Consider the following 17,627-nt stretch of genomic DNA (forward strand, 5'->3'; position numbering starts at 1 on the left):
AATCATCAGATAAGGTAACAAATATATACGATTTTTCATTCAGAAACATTATCATAAGACTAAACTTATAATTCTAACTATAAAAATTTAACCCATTTACTGTAAACTCTCTTCATTTTTCCTTCTTCAGTGGCTGTTTTGTGTCTCAAACTTAGCTGGTCAAATTTGAGCACATATTCATTTAAACTTTCATTTAGAATGATAGACTTCCAAGGTTCCTGTGAAAATTTAAGATATTGGTAATTCCATAAACACTATCACTTTATATATACCACAGACATTAAAAGTAACCATGGTATAGCTGTACTCAATACTTACTTTGGAAAATCTCTGCAAGTTGTAAAATACAACTTGCTGACCAAGGGATGTGCTTAAATAGAGTATGTTAAAATCTTTCACTATAAACAGTTCCAATGTTAACCTTTTCCATATGGAAAGCAAAACCAACAAAAACCAACTACCATTATTTTGCATAAAAGAATATTAAATGACTCTAAAACAAAATAAACTCTTAATTGCATTTGTGGAATATTTAAGAGCTAAAAGTGATGAAAATGTACAATTTATCTTTCTTTTTTCCAGATAATTTAAAAAAGATTGTAGCCACAGGTCAGGTGAATGTTTATAAGACAAATAATGATTTACGAGTGCATTTAATAAAAAGGCCACATGTAGAAGTTTTAAGAGTTAAATAGAATAGTATAAATTACTAGTTAGGTTAAGAATACTTTATGTGCAGTACACTGTCTTTTTTCAGGAATGCAGAGAAATTTTATAAGCAAAGAACCCAAGATTAAATACTTCACTAAGAACTTTTGTTACTAACTAAATAGATGGTCCATACAAGAAAAGGCTAATATATATTAGATAGAATATCAATTAAGTATGTGACAGAAATGAAAAACTAGGAATAAGAATCCAGATTTTCAGGTCTCTAATACTAGACGACAGTCTGTATCCTTTTTTCAGCCACTTCTTCAACCAAAATCAATTCTCAATTATTTGTGAGCCACTGATCCAGTGACTACATCAGTACCTCTGCCAGGAATTGGCTTTCTGGCAGCTAAGAGAACAGACTGTTGGGCTATATGGGCAAGCCTTCAAAGTTCAAGAAGCCAGGGCAGAAGATGGAATGCTATAGAGATTTAGCTCCATCTCATGCTATTCCGACCCGTTCTGCTTTAAATACTTTACCAGCTGTATTGCTGGGAAGGCTTCCAGTAGGCCACAGCAAGAGGAAAAACCTTTACTCTGTGGTGTTCATTTCTCCAGAATTTAACTTACCTGTGTTATGTTACCCCTCTATTAACACAAGTTATTTCAAGAAGGTGAGCACAAAGCCAAGATACCCAAGGAGGGATGCAAGAAGTCAGTATTAGATTATATAATGAAATGATGCCCCTACAATGTTTACGGCCTAGAATGTAATCACGATAAAGGGGAAAAATACCTATGAGTGTCACACAATTGTATCAGAAAGTATTAAACAGTACAAGGATATAGAGAAGTTTATTCAGTTCATACAAGTAATTCCTCAGATCTATACAGTGAAAAGCTAGACTGTCCTAGGGGGTAAAAATCCTTACATTGATAGCAAAATATCTTCTATCCCCCATAAATCATCTGCAATCATTTGCTAGAAAAAAATTCCATAACCACATAATCACTGCAGACATTTTTTATGCTATTGTATTCACAATGCAACCTTTTACTTTTTTATACATTTTAAAATTTCACTTCTATTAATATTCCTTCCCACCCCAGTACATCCCATTACCAAACAGAAATGTGACAGGTGTAAGAGAAAGATCCTTGATTGTTTCTCATTTTCCTCCTTTTCCCTTGGAATAAACCAAGAATTCGTTGAAAATTTTTAAAACTCAGAAGAAAAAATTTCAAAATTTTCTTCAATAGAAAATGGAGTAAGCAAATCAAGAGGCATTCAAATATCAGTAATCTAAGAGGCCACAATACAGCTTCAAGATGATTTCATTTTAACAGGGAAGTGTTAGAACAGAATAGAAGCTTCCTGAGAGGCACTCATTTTAAAAATAAATTATAGTTTAAATTAATATTATATAGATTATATTTGGCAAAGGCAGAAAGAATTATCTTTTTTCCTCCTTTCATGAACTTCGTAAGGCTAGTTAGTGTACAGTGGCTTACGAAGGTCATATAATGGACTGTAAATCACCCACCATATTGATCAATTGTGTTTAAAGTTTTCTTAAAATTAAACATTTTTAATGGGAGTAAAAAAAATTAGTAAACAACCACTTCATCTCTTCTATCCTATTCTAGCCACATAAGCCAGCTGTAATGGATGATATAGATTTCAGCCATAATTTGTAAAATACTACAAGAGCTGCCACAGTATCAAGAACTAGAGAAAACTGCCACCCACAATAAACTACCAAGGTAAATGTAAATACAGTGTGGTTCTAATTTTCTTTCATACAATCTCAGACAACCCCAAATTAACTTTATAAATACCTTATGAAAAAAAGCAATTTAAAAACCTATCAAAACTATTTAAAATATTTAAATGCAGAGATCTCAAATTTCCTTCAATCAGGCCAGAAATCATCACAAAAATTATGATCACAGTTACAAACAGAATGAGTGGAATGTTTAAGTTTAGGACAACCAAAAAAGCCCCATGTAACTTTTTTTTTAACATATAATCATTTACTCAGATATACTGTAAATAGGAATGGTGATAACATGGGAAGCAAAAATAAGCTTGCAAGTGAAATTTCTAGAAGCTCATGAAAACAATACCATCCCATATTGCAGATGCAAAAAGGAAAAACAGTTCTAATGGGGTTAAGAGTACTCTGGTTATCTTCGTTCGTTTGGTCGTGCAAGGTATTAACTATTTTCACTTTCCATATCACAAAGTTAGTCCACAGGAGGAGCTGGTGGATCTTGTTCCTGGCATTAGAAAGAAATAAACTATTTAATTGATTTCTTAAATCCCAATGCAACCAATCTAACACATACAGTAAGAACTGAGCAGCCATGTCCCCCCACCCCCATCCTCCCATCCCAAATTATGTACTTTTTGGACTTTTCATGTTTTTACACAAGGAAACACTAAATTAACACTGTGATTCTCCAACATTGGTCTCATTCTTCTCTGTGGGATGGAAGAAAGCAAATTTGTGTAACGACGACCTTTAAAGCAATAAAGGTATTTTCATCCTTCCTGCTAATGTGACTGGTGGAGTGCAGCACACTTGAACATGAAGCTAGGGACTTTTGTTTCTCACTACAGAATGTCAATGAGGAAGCATGTGGCTCCAGTTGCTTCTGGCAGCCATCCTATGACCATAAGGGGAGCCCCCGTTGGACTGAAGCTGACTGTATGAGGAAAGAAACAGGTTTTAAATGATACTGTTATACTTTCTAAACACTGGCCCTACTTCTGGAGTTTTTGATGTGTAAACCAATAATAAAGCCACTTATTAAAACCAGTTTGAATTGGTTTTTGTTACTTGCAGAAGAAACCATCTCCACTACAGAGGAAAGATCAGAGCCTTTAGGAATTTTCAGGAAGATTTTATTTATTTACTTTGACATGCTATAAGAGGACCTAGCTAAGGGTGACAGATATTTCTCCTTGGAATTAAGGTTATGTGTTTTCTTGCTTATTCCTAGGGCAGTAGGACTACTATTCCTCAAACTGCTGGCCTACGATGATCTAAGGTCCAGGGAAGTATAATCTTGCATTTCTGTCATTTTTAATGGCTTCTAAGTCAGGTTATTAAAAGTTGAATTTTTTAGCTCTAAATATTGAGGAAGTCACTTTTAGACATGAAAGTAATAAAGCTGTACACAGAAGAAAAAAGGCTAAGGAAGAAACACTTTACTAAGATAATATGCAAGCTGTTTTATGAACACCAGCCTCTGCAGGAAAAACCAAAATCAAGTTTATGTCTTTTTATATAGATTGTTCTTTCTTAATTAAAGATAGCATGCTACATATCTAAATATTCTACTCCTAAAAAAAGCAAAGCACTGACCAATTAACATTGCACATTTGCTTTTCCCTATATAAGAAATCAGTCTAACTGAATTTCTTTCTAATATTAACATCACAAGATTTGGGAGAAAAAGCAATTATTTTAAGAATTCCACATGGTGAAGGCCAGGGAAGAGAATTAGTGGGATAATTTGGTGTTCAACAAGTGAATCTGTCATGAAGAATTTCTTTGTGTGTCATTTTATAGATGTCTATTTTATTTTTTAACATTTTCTTTATTTTTATTTTTTATTTTTTTGGCAGGTACAGGGATCTGAACCTTTGGACTCTGGTGTTACAACACTGCACTCTGACCAACTGAGCTAAACAGCCAGCCCAACATTTTATTTATTTAAACTGACAAATAAAAATTGTATACATTTATTGGGTATAACATGTTTTGAAATATGTATACATTGTAGAATGGCTAAATCAAGCTCATTAACATATGCATTGAAATATTTTTAAAGAAGTAATATTCAAATCAAATGGAAAAGAAAAAATACTTAAATACTGGCTCTGAAAAGGATTAAATGAAATCCTTTAATGAAAGTTCTATTAATTGTAGTACTAAAAACTCCCTGTTGGGTCACTTTATCATATTTTTCATTTAAAAGGTTCTAAAAATCGTTGTAACCATGACTATCAAGATTTAACAACATGAATGATTCCTACCTCTCTTTTTGCCAGCTTAGTTGATTTACTGTCATGCAGAACTAGAAAATGGGTTTGAGAGAAACAAGATGGGTAAAAAGAATCTAGCTAGATAAGCTCAGAGTCTCTATTGTATTTAATAACCAGGCCAGAAGTATGAGAGGCAAAGGATCAACTGTGAGGTGGACAGAACTGGGCAGTGGAGAACTGAGATTTGAGTAATACTGCTGTGGATTATGAACTGGATCAGTTTTGATGTTGCTCATGTGAATAAAGATTGGAATTCATTTAAAAATTATTTTGGGGCTACTGGTCTGTGCTGCTTTCTATAATTAACTCCACAAAGACTAAACGATTTGGGGGTGCAAGATTTACAAGCTCCTCCCCCCTCCCCAGGCCATATATATGCCCCTACCCAAAAAAGATTTATAATCCACAACACTTACATTATGAGGACTGGATGGCTTTCCAGGTAGATTGGATCCTCTTAGATTAGGAGGTCTCAGTAAGAACAAGATCAGTGCAATAACCATCCAGGCCATCAAGATCATAGTAATACTGATACCATTATCACCAGAGGGTCCTGGTACTAAAGACGAACAAAAAATATATTTATAAATAAACCTGTAGCATGATTATAAGATTGTTAGATAAACATAAAAACAAATTCTAATGTTAAATATCAGCTTCAAGGGGGAGGGAGGGGAATAGTGAGAAGTTGGGTAATGAACATGAAACAGCTAGTAAGGAAAAATAAGGTCTATTGGTGTACAGTTGAGCTAGGCATCTATAATTAACATTAATTTACTGCATGTTATCAAATGGCTAGAAGAGAGGAGATTGAATGTCCGCATCACAAAGAAATGATTAAGTTTTGTAATGATGAATATGCTAATTACCCTGATTTGATCATACATTGTACAAAGGTATTGATATTCAACTCTATACCCCACAAATATGTATAATCAATTGTTTCAATAAAAAATTGTCTTAATATAAAAAATTAATAAATTAGAGAAGCACAATTGTAAAGTATTACGTCTTCAATTTCCCTTACCTCCAGTGAATCTAAATGGTAAATGATGTTAAACAGTCATAAGCTGAAGTCTAATAAGTGAAGATTTTAAATAGTGTAATAATAGTTCTTTATATTTTGTGGTAACAGAATTCTTTGAGAATCTCATAAAAATTAAGGATTCTTTCCACTATAAGAATCTAGGTATATGTATTCAACAATTTTGCATACAGTGAACCCATGTGGGTTCACAGACACTAGATACGCTGAGATCTACAGCACCCAGGTTAAGACTACTTGACATTCAGTAAAAAAACTCTCCTGGGCCGGCCTGTGGCTCACTCAGGAGAGTGTGGTGCTGATAATACCAAGGCCATGGGTTTGGATCCCATATTGGGATGGCCGGTTAGCTCACTGAGTGAGCGTGGTGCTGACAATACCAAGTCAAGGGTTAAGATCCCCTTACCGGTCATCTTTAAAAAAACAAAACAAAATAATTTTTTAAAAACCCACTGTCCTTTCAGAGGAAAAGTCTGCATCTTAATTAGAAAAGCAGCATGAAAAAACAGGACTTAAAAAAAAAGGGAACATCTGTGTTACATAATAAGTAAATTAGAAGACCCCTTTAATTATATTCCAACCAAAGAGACTAATTTGGCCTTTTTCATAAAAAGAAATTGGATTCAGACATAAACATTTTTAAAGTCTATGCATTTATCAAGAGAAAAGAGTCAGACAGGTGTGTGCATGTGTGTTCAGGTTATCGATCTTTCCCAGCTCGAGGCAGCCATATCTTATTTGAATTAATTCAAGAAACTTCATATTAATTACATAAATGTAGGAATAACAAGTGCCTAGCACAGTGCCTGGCCCATGGTATCAGATTAACAAATTTCTAATAAAAGAAATGTAGATTTTTTATTGCTGTATATTAGATAACTCAAATTTCAGAAATGAAAATTATAGAAGATCAGATTTCTAGAGAAAAATATAGTATTTCTAGCTGGTTACTAAAATCATCTGTCAACAACTGTGTAGTGTTGGTCCCCCTGCTTTAAGAAAAAGTAAAAGAAATCCACAAAAGATGTTGAAACTAAGCTGATGCATTACACTGGGGTCCATAGGCCCAGGGCTCACTCCCAAGAAAGTGATTGGTGGCAATGCTGAGTGAGGCCAAAGGACTAGTGACCAAAGGGTACAAAGTCAAGTTAAGAGCTAAATTGCAGACTGGCAAGTTAGCTCAAGTTGGTAGAGCGTGCTGCTGACAACACCAAGGTCAACGATTTGGATCCTCATACCGGCCAGCCCCCGCCTCCCCCAAGAGCTGAATTGGCCCAAGAGCAGGCTGAATAGGAATGTAGCCTCTGATCCAATCCCAGTTCACTTCCCTAGAAACAGCTAACTGTACTCAGAGTCACCAAAATCACATTACTTGTCACACAATGCATGAGCACTCCATTTTCTCTATATCCATTCCTTTCTTTGTTCTCGCCTGTTATACTAAATTTGCCCACCTTCATAACTAAAACCAGTTTCTCCACTTGAGCTTTGGATCCCATGCTGTTGCACAGATCTATCCATTATCCTCTTTCCTGTGTATCTGACACCCCCTTCTCCACTGGAGTCATTCCATAATTATTTAAACATTATGAAGTTTTTCCCATCTTTGAAAAAACAAAAAATCTCCCCCTTGACCCCTTTCCCTGTCCAGCTATCACCCTATCTCTGTTCTTCTCATCAAAACTCACATTGTCAGAGCTGTCTATGTTTACTATCTACATTTCACTACCTAATATTCACTCCTCAGGCTGGTTTCTACCTCCATCATCATTCAAAAAGTTACTGAAAGAGGTCACCTGTGACATCTCCATCTCCATGCTATTAAGCCGTTACAGGTAATTTTTAGTCCTCATTTTCCATGACCAGTCTCTCCTTTTTAAAACACTTTCTTCCTCTGTCTCCTGTGTCATTACCATTGCCTGATCTTTTCCTAACACTTGGCCACTCCTCCTTTACATGCTCATTTTCTTCTTCCCAGCTTTTAAATTTTGGAATTCCTCACAGTCGATTTTAGGTTCTCTTCTTGTTCTAAACACTCTCATCCTTACCTGTAGCTTCATTTACGTTCTGTATGCAGATTACAGTTCAACTATATTTATACCCAGCCACCCTAACCCAGCTCTTGTGAACTTCAGATCCAAATATTCCTACATCAATAGTTCTTTCTTCTCCCATCATATCAACAGTTCATAAATTGTGGTATACAGTGGAGTCACCTGACAGCTTTTTATTTTTTATTTTTTACTTTTTTTTAAAAGATGACTGGTAAGGGGATCTTAACCCTTGACTTGGTGTTGTCAGCAACACACTCTCCGAAGTGAGTGACCCAGCCATCCCTATATAGGGATCCAAACCTATGGCCTTGGTGTTATCAGCACCACACTCTCCCAAGTGAGCCACGGGCCAGCCCCTACTTGGCAGCTTTGTAAAAACACAAAAAGTCCATCTCACACTTAACATACTCAATATTCCTAAAATCATGAGCACCTCCCTGCCCTACTTCCAACCTTCCAAACAGTCTTTGGTTCATCCAGTTGCCCAGGCCCATAAACCTAAGAGAACACTTTCTATTCTCTCTCAACAACACTTTATTTAATCTATCATGAGGTTTCTGTCAATTTTACCTCCTAAATATCACTCAAATCTGTCTACTTCTAGCTCTACCTCCCAATCCCCACTTGCTCAAGCTGCCATAAATCACTTCTTTTCTGGCCTACTGCAATGGCCCCTCCATATTTACTTCTGCCTCCTCTGTCCTCTGTACTGTTGCCAGAGTGATTTTTTTTTTTTTTTTTTTTTTTGGCGGCTGGCTGGTACAGGGATCTGAATCTTTGATCTTGGTGTTACAAGGCTGTGCTCTAACCAACTGAGCTAACTGGCCACTCCAGATTGGTATTTTTTTAAATAGCAAACATTTTTATCATTAAATAATAGCTAACATTTGGGTAGGGTGGGGTAGGATACAAGAAAGAGATTAAATTAGAAGAGTAACAGGAGCCAGAACATGTAGGTCCTACAGGTCTCAATAAGGACCTGACTTCTATTATGTATTAATAGAAAACAAGTGAAGAGTTTTGAGCAAAAAGGAGACAATCTCTGACTCTCATTTTTATAGACCACTTTGGCTGTTGATTTGGAAAGGAGAAACAGGGAGACAGTTAGGAACTTATTGAAATAATCTATATTACCATGCAGGACTCACCTTCTTGCTCTGATTCTCACTTTACCATAACCACTGCACATAAAGCCATGACGAGAATCATCTCCCCCCCACACCCCCAGCAACTGCTCATTCCCTTGTGGGAACGCTAATGTCAGAGCCAAAGGAATGAATGTCACAGGCACCTAAAGCTTCCAAACATCAGAAAGAATGGCCTCCTCACTTGGAAGTTCCCAAAGGATGGGAAGCCTGCCAAAGGATGCAAACAGACTCGAAGAAAAGGGTGAGGGGTTTGTGCTAGCAGCCTTGATGTTCCAGTTACACCAGCCCAAAGGGCCCTATTACACACACATTTACCAAGAAAAAAGGTTTGGGAGGGTACACATGAACTTGTCAACAGTGGTTATCTTTTAGTATTTTGTATGTTCTTTGTTGTTTTTTTATCTGTGATTTTATAACTTTCTTCAATGAACAGGGTTCGTTTTTGAGGCAGGAAAAAAACAATTTTAAGTTAAAAAAATGAAATATTTAAGTAGCAAATATATTACTGAGAACTATTTCCTTAAAGAGCAAACTGTAAAAATAATTTCTGACAAATATTCACAGTCGTCTGACCTCTAATTCTGCCACCAATGCCAACCCTCTTCGTGGTCCCATTGGTACTTACATTCCTGAAGACATTCCGTGTCTGTGCAGTAGGACTGGGACTGGCGCAACTACAATGAATAAGAAGAAACGAAAGTTAGCCGTCAGACTTAACCACAAGTTGCCAATAATTACCAGAAAGATCATGTTTTGTTTCTTAATGAATGCTACCACCGTATGTATCATATCTTCAAAATCGGAATACATTAGGGGCTGTTCAGTTTTGGCGGACTTTTTTTCCTACTCAAAATAATTTTCAAATATACTGTAACCTGGTGCAATTCACCCATTTAAATTCACCTTCCTGCTCTGATTCTCATTTTACCATCACCTGTAAGGAATTTTTTAAAATATCACCTGTGATAGAAATTCCTGCCATCCATATGTAATTAGCCTTCCCAAAGGAAAAGTGTTAAACTGTAGAGAACTACTAGAAAAAGAGTAAACCTTTGCTAATAACATTTTTCTTTTCATTGAAAATTAGAAGCAGATAGAAAATATACAGATTCTATTTGTAGCAGATACACTTTTGAAAGAGAGGATCATTTTTTTCCATGTGTGCATAAAGAAACAGTGCTTGGATAAATAAGAAACTAATAAAAGTAGTTACCACAAGAGGTAGAAGTGGGATGTGGGAGTAAGGAAGACTGACGGAAATGGGAGCTAAATTTTTCAGTGTCTACCTTTTTATATAATTTGACTTTGGAATCATGTGACTGATTATATATTTTCAACGAAAATTAAAATAGAAAAAACCCATCAATAACATAGGTCATTCTTTTATGAATGTACAATCTGTGCTGAGGCCTTTAGGATGTTCAGAAATAAAAATTTCCTAAATCTTAAAATAGGGATAACTAAATAGTAAAGAATGAGGAGCATACACTTTTCAGTTCAGTCTCATTACTAAACAGGCCCTCTCTCTTCATTAGTCACCCATAAGTTGTAATTGTTTGGGGAAGCAACTACAAAGCAGCAGTGCTTAACTGGTTAAGAATAGGCTCTGCAGAACAACAGGCCTAGATTAAGTCTGGTTCTGCAACTTTCTAGATTTACTCTTGAGAGTTCTTGAAATTTAACACCTCATCTGATAAAAGGGGAAATAATACTACCTATATCTCACAGTATTAGTGAGAATCAAAATAGATAACATGTTAAATGTAGTAACAGCCCAAGAAATGTTAGCTATTATTACCATGCCACACAAATTATGACTTCATCTAAACAATTATTGGAATTAACAACCAATTAAGTCATTTTGTAAATTATTCTCTAAGATGATCGAGCTTGCTCTGATGTATACAACTGAAAGTAACCCTATTTGAATCAGAAAGAGAAAACAAGTTAATATAAAAGTATGCTGTATATATTTTCTAAATACTAAAGGAATCAATCCCAAAACTCTTACTAAAATTATACATCTAAAAACATTTCAAAAAGACTATTAGACCCTTAGGTCACAAAACAGACCCAACAAACCTCTTGGCTGCATAAATTTTATTTGTTTTATTTATGTTACCCAATATGTAATATGTATACACAGCAAAAAATCTTAAAGTACAAAACGATATTCTGTGCAAGGTAAATATACCATTCTCTTCCATCTATCAGCCACCCCAGCACTCAGTTTTTTGTTACTCTCCAGAACCATTCATAACATTTTTACAAACATATATATTTTTTCCCCATTTCACCTCCACCTCCAAGTAGCACTGTAGAGAATGTAAAACAAGAGATCCACTAGGTAAAAGGTCCTTGGCTCAAACAAGAACTATCTAATTACTTAGCTATCAAATAAAGAGTAAAAAAATAATTTTCCTACTCAATTATTTATGCTAGGTTTAATCTTTAGCAATGACACAGTATATTCCTAAATGTATACCTGACCTAAGTGACCAAAGAATTATTAGTTCTTTACACAAAGTGCTGCCCTTGTCCTGAGGTCTGTCTTGCTGGCTGTCTGTAGCTCAATAATATCTATAAATAACATTATTTCTAAGTGAAAAGCCCAAAAATCTCTATATATCCGTTTCCTTACAAATCTGCTTCCACGTACTGCCACATTACCAGCTCCTGGCTCCTTCCTCACGCCTCTGTTAATCCTATCCTTTCCCAGTGTGGCTCTACCAGATGCTCAGTGTTCTTTTTTTCCTCTTCCCTGTTACTATCCAGGTTTAGGTTTCACCCTATACCTTGTAGTTAGAGGGTTTGTGGTCTACAGCAGGTGTCACCAAACTACAACCTGCAGGATGGAGGCCTGTTTTTATAAATAAAGCTTTACTGAAACACAGCCACACCCATATATTAACATACTGTCTATGCAGCTTTCACTACAACAGCAGAACTGAGTCACTGCAACAGGGACCCCAGCCCCATATTTACTATCAGACCCTTAAATCAGTGAGCATTACTGATAAAGATACCAGAGAATTATCCATGGGATAAGAGAAAAAATTTTTTTTAGCTATATAAAAATGGTCATTTAGAAATGTGAGATGCTTATTATGTCTAGTTATAATACAACAATCATTTATTCACTTATTCATCCAAAATATTTAATTAATGCCTACTATGTACCAAATATAGGTCTAGGTGCTAGGAATGTGTGAAAAAGACAAATTCTACTAGTATGGATCAGTCTTGTGAGGAAAATCAGAGAACTAAAAACTAACAAATATATTATAAAAATGCCCTAGAGCTATGCAGAAAATGAAAATACAACAACATGACAGAAGGACAGCTGAGTAGCCACTTATAAATTAGGCAGCCAGAGGTAGTGACAATTATGGGGTTATCTACAAGATAGTGAGGATCAAAGAGATAAGCATTCTGGGCATTCCAGGCAGAGTAAATAACTAAGGAAAGGTGCCTATGAGTTGGTGTTGAAGAACCAAAAGGCCACTATAGCTGGGGCATATGAGTTACATTACTTAGCTGCTGTGTACAGTTAACCTCAGAACTGAATGCTTTCTATAAAATAGCTCAAATCATCACAGTTTGCTATTAACGTCATTTGTCTAACTACCTCCAACTTTAAGACCTACCAATACCTATATTTTTTATTACTGTGAAATAGGAATATTTTTTCATTATAAAATATGAGATATATTTAAATATGCAAATATATTTTAACCCAAAAGTTAATTTTTACTACTTTTTAAATTATTCATAACTTATAAGTTATTATATTACAGTATAATAAAATAACATTACAGAGCACTTAGAAATTAATGTGGATTTACTTACTGCCTTAATACAATTATCATTGTTATATATTTTTTCTAGTCTTTAAAATATGTACTCTTTCACATAAATGCAATTATTGTAACAAATATTTACTTGAAACTTGCTATGTGCTAGGTACTATACTAAGAACTTTAAGTCATTACCTTATTTAATTCTAACAACCACTGGCAGGACGTAGGTACTATTGCTCCTATTTTACAAATGAAGAAACTGAGTTTTGGGGACGTTAGCCAACATAAATTCAGTACTAACTAACTCCAAAATCTAAATTCTTAACCATAAGTCCCTTTTACTTTAAAATGTACAAAATTTTATATCATAATTTTAGTTTACATATCATTAGCATGTAACATTCTCTCAACATTAATTAGAGGTTATAAAATATTCCAGTGAGTTCATGTACCGTAGAACTGAAGTGAAGTAAATTCAGAGTGAAGTGAAAATGACCATAGGTATACAGTTATTCAGTAGTCCCTAAGACCAACATGGCCATGTATTTCCTTCAATACTAAGAGGTCTCTCTTCATTAAAGTGTCATCAGAAGGAGTAGGCTTCCCTTTGGGACTCTGCTAAAAAAAACAGTAATGTACAATTTGTCCTGTTACACAAGTTTCTACAAAACCATTTAACTCAGGGCTGGCCTGTGGCTCGCTTGGGAGAGTGTGGTGCTGATAACAAGGCCATGGGTTCAGATCCCTACATAGGGATGGCTGTTTAGCTCACTTCTGAGAGCGTGGTGCTGACAACACCAAGTCAAGGGTTAATATCCCCTTACCAGTCATCTTAAAAAAAAAAAAAAAAACTTATTTGCTATTCTTCTATGTCTGCTCAAGAACCTCGTCTATGTTGGAGATGCCTTTCTTTTTCATTCACTGATAACCATTTTGTTAACATTTTGGTTAATGTATTCCACAAATAAATTTTTATCACATATATACATGTATATATAATTTTACAAAATAGGATACTCTCCATGTTACTTTGCTATCTTTTTTGCCACACCCAATAATCAGTCAATCAGTCACAAATCTTTTAATGCCCCCAAAACAGCTCCACATAACTTTTAATGCTGCCTAGTATTCCATTTACTCTCACCATTTCCAAATTTGTACATGAAAAACAATGCTGTGGTGAACATTCCTATAAATACATTCTTACGCACTTGATTAATCTCCTTAGAATAAGGAGTGAAAGAATTGCTAGAATAAAGGTATGCATACTTTTAAGTTTTGATACACATTACCAAACTACAGGCAGGGAATTTGGGGTGGGGGCGGGGGGCAAGGAATGTTTTAAAAATGAAAAAAATACAAATACAGTGCATTAATTCAAGTATTCCTGCATAATCACACCACTGCAGAAGTCCAGGGTTTCAAATGGGATACCAGCTAGAACCTAATATTTCTGATCATGTTCAGTTCTAAGTAACATCTCCACATATTTCCCTACAACATAAAACTAATTTTGAACACGAAAATCAACTACATTATATATTGATAAATTAAAATAAAATAATTTTGAAGGATCACAATTATGTATGCACATTTAACACTCAGGACTGCAAATAATCAGGTTAAAGGCAAGTCTCAATATTTTAAAAATATTTTTAAAATTTCTAACACTAATGGGTTGGGCTACTTTCCCTAAAGGATATGCAAGTAGATTATTCCTGATCTTTCTCATATACTTTTCCTAATCTTCAAACTTCAAAATACCTACTAAACGTAGTTTAATTCCTTTATTGAACCAAAAATCATCATGAAATTTACTGCCATTGAAGAGATTAATGGTATAATTTATAGCTATACTTTATGATAAAATCTATCTTGATTACATAATAAAGGTATATAAGTGCATAGAAACATGACTGTAAAGGCCACAAAATTAATGTGACCCCTGGTAAAGCAAGCAACAGAGGCCATGAGGTGGGATGGGTGAGTAGGAAGCAATGGGAAGGGGGATGTCAACATTTTTCTCCATATTTCTACGTTATTTCTAGCTTTTGTAATCTAGATATTCACATATTACTTGTACTATTAAAAGACAACATTAAAAATGAGCCTGACTTTTATTTGCTAAAATAAAAAGATATATGAAGCAGGGGCGGAATCAAGTTTTAGAAACGTACTGTCTTAGTGAGTTTGGCCTACCCCTGAAGCTCTGCAAGGTTCCAGGCAGCCCTGACCCTAAGGCTTTGGGCACAGGCCATATGGCCTGTTGATATGGAAGCAATGGTGCCCCCCTTTTGAAAATGAAGAGGCACCCCTGATGATCCCTGAAATATCTTCAGGGTTATTATTCCCTGTCTGGAAGAATAATGCACATTTGCAGCAAACAGCTCTATGGTCCTGTCCTGGAAAATACAAGAAGTCTGCCAACGTTTCTTCCAGTGACCTTCCCCTTCAGTTCACACTGGCAGTTTCCTGCTGGGGTCCCAAGCGCTGCACTCTCCCGAGTGCGCCACGGGCCGGCCCTAGTTTCCTGCTGGGGATGCTGATTAGTTTTATGGTTCACACCCACACCAATCTCCTTATCAAATGGTCAGTCTGCCACACCCTTAGTGTTCTCTTCTGAACATGCTTTCTCACTTTTTGTAATATGAACAGAATGAGAATTTTCCAAACCTTTAAGTTCTGGTCCCTTTTTGCTTAATAATTCCATCTTCAATAAATTTCTCTCTTTTTGAATTTTACTATAAATAGTCAGGAGGAACCAAGCCACTCCTTCAAGACTTTGCTTAGAAATCTCCTCAGTTAAATATTCAACTTCATTCCTCACAAGTTCTGCCTTCCACAAAACACTAGAACACAAACACAATTCAGCCAAGTCCTTTGCCATTTTGTAACAAAGGTCGCCTTTTCTCTATTGTCCAATAATATGTTCCTCATTTCTGTCAAGACCATATCAGAATGGCCTTTACTATTCATATTTCTGCCAAAATTCCATACATGATTATTTATAATGGAATTATTATTATGATGGAAGCTTTCTCTACAGCTCTCTTTTCTTTGAGCCCTCTCCAAAATCACCTTTAATGCCCATATTTCTACCAACAGTCGCTCAAAGCAATATCAGCTTGTTCTAGCATGCACCTGAAAACTCTTCCAGTCTGTAACCACTACCCAGTTTCAAAGCCACTTCCAAGTTTTTAGGTATTTGTTACAGCAGCACCCCATTTCTCAATATCAGGCTATCATAACAAATACCATAGACTGGGTGGCTTAAACAACAAACATTTATTGCTCACAATTCTGGAAGCTGGGAAGTCCAAGATCAAGGTACTGGCTGATTTGGTTCCTGGTGAGAGCCCTCTTCCTGGTTTGCAGATGGAAATCTTGCTCTATCCTCACAGGCAGAAAGAGAGATTATCTCTCTTGTGGCTCTTCTTAGAAGGGCACTAATCCCAATCATGAGGGCTCCACCCTCATGACCTAATTATCTCCCAAAGACCCCACCTCCAAATACCTGCACATTAGGGATTAGGATTTCAACATATGAATTTGGGGGGGAACCACAGCATGTATATACATGGGTACTTCAAAAAGTTCTTAGAAGGCTGGTCAGTTAGCTCAGCTGGTTACAGCACAACATAAACACCAAGGTCAAGGGGTTGGATCCCCATATAGATCAGCTGCTAAAAAACAAAAAAAAGTTCATGGAAAAATCTGTATTATCTTTTTGATAGGTTTTTATTTTGTTTTGTTTTGGCAGCTGGACGGTAGAGGGACAGGGATTGAACACTGAACCTTAATGTTATCACCACCATGCTCTAGCCAAATGAGCTAACTGGACAACCTAGATTTGCATTATCTTTAAATTCCATTTTTCCATGAAAGTTTTAAAGTACTCTTGTATACTATGATCTCCCTATGTAAAACAAAATGATTAACTACATACATAGATATATATGCATATAAAACTTCATTAAAGATATATGTGGCTGACTATATTTTCCAAAAACAGCCACGGCAGTTATTTCCAAGTCACAAATGCTCTTCTAGAATCTTACTGTTCCCCATCAAGAGGTGAAATATATTTGCCCTCCTCTAGAACCTGGTAGACTTGTGACTGCTACAACTAAGAGTATAGCAAAAGTGTTATATGTGACTTCTTAGGCTAGGTCCTAAAAGAATACAGCTGCTGTCTGGTTCTCTCCCTTTCCTATCTTCTCTCAGGATGAATGCTTCCCCTTGGAACCAAGCCACCATACTGTGAGGAGGCCAAGTGGTCACATGAAAATGCCAAATGTAGGTATTCTGGGTGACAGTACTAGCTAGGGTTTCAGTCACGCATCAATTACCAGACAGTGAGTGAGCAAGTCTCCAGGTGCTTCTTGACCCCAGCCTCTGAGCCTGCAGCTAAGAACACATTGTGAAGATGAGCTGTGTCAATTCCAGATGCACAGTTTGTCAGCTTAGTAAATGGTTGTTTTATGCCACTAAGTTTTGGGTAATTTGTTAGATAGCCATAACAACAGGAAAATATACAAGAAACAATATTAATAGTGCATATTCAGTCAAGTAGCAATGAGCAGCTGGGGAATGTAGAGATTTTTACTTTTCTCTTTTTATACTTACTAATGCTTGAATTTTGTATCATGAGAACAAGAAATAGTTATTTCATCTTTTACCAGCACCACACTCTCCCAAGTGAGCTATTCACCTTTTAAATAAGACATAACCTACCTTCCTAAACACACAGTCCAAAACTGGTAAAATCAATGATATCACTAACCATGGAAGGACTCTATCTAGCCTTCCAGCGCTTGGATAATATTGATAAAAAGCATAAAGATTTGAAAAAAAGGGGACTGGTTGGTTAGG

The 17,627-nt window shown here is 35.8% G+C and overlaps 1 protein-coding gene across 1 annotated transcript in view; it reads right to left on the bottom strand.

Moving 5' to 3' along the window:
- Nucleotides 1-1,493: 1,493 nt before the first annotated feature.
- Nucleotides 1,494-17,627, bottom strand: part of SMIM14 (small integral membrane protein 14) — a 60,158-nt gene continuing 44,024 nt past the window's right edge. Inside the window, exons 3-5 of the mRNA XM_063108140.1 lie at nt 9,581-9,629; nt 5,125-5,267; nt 1,494-2,934 (exon numbers count right to left, since the gene is read on the bottom strand). Coding sequence (XP_062964210.1) covers nt 2,902-2,934; nt 5,125-5,267; nt 9,581-9,629 — 225 coding nt within the window. The 3' untranslated portion in view covers nt 1,494-2,901. The remainder of the gene's footprint in view (nt 2,935-5,124; nt 5,268-9,580; nt 9,630-17,627) is intronic.

The sequence above is a fragment of the Cynocephalus volans genome, chromosome 9 (assembly GCF_027409185.1).
Source record: "Cynocephalus volans isolate mCynVol1 chromosome 9, mCynVol1.pri, whole genome shotgun sequence".
In the NCBI taxonomy this organism is placed as follows: domain Eukaryota; kingdom Metazoa; phylum Chordata; class Mammalia; order Dermoptera; family Cynocephalidae; genus Cynocephalus; species Cynocephalus volans.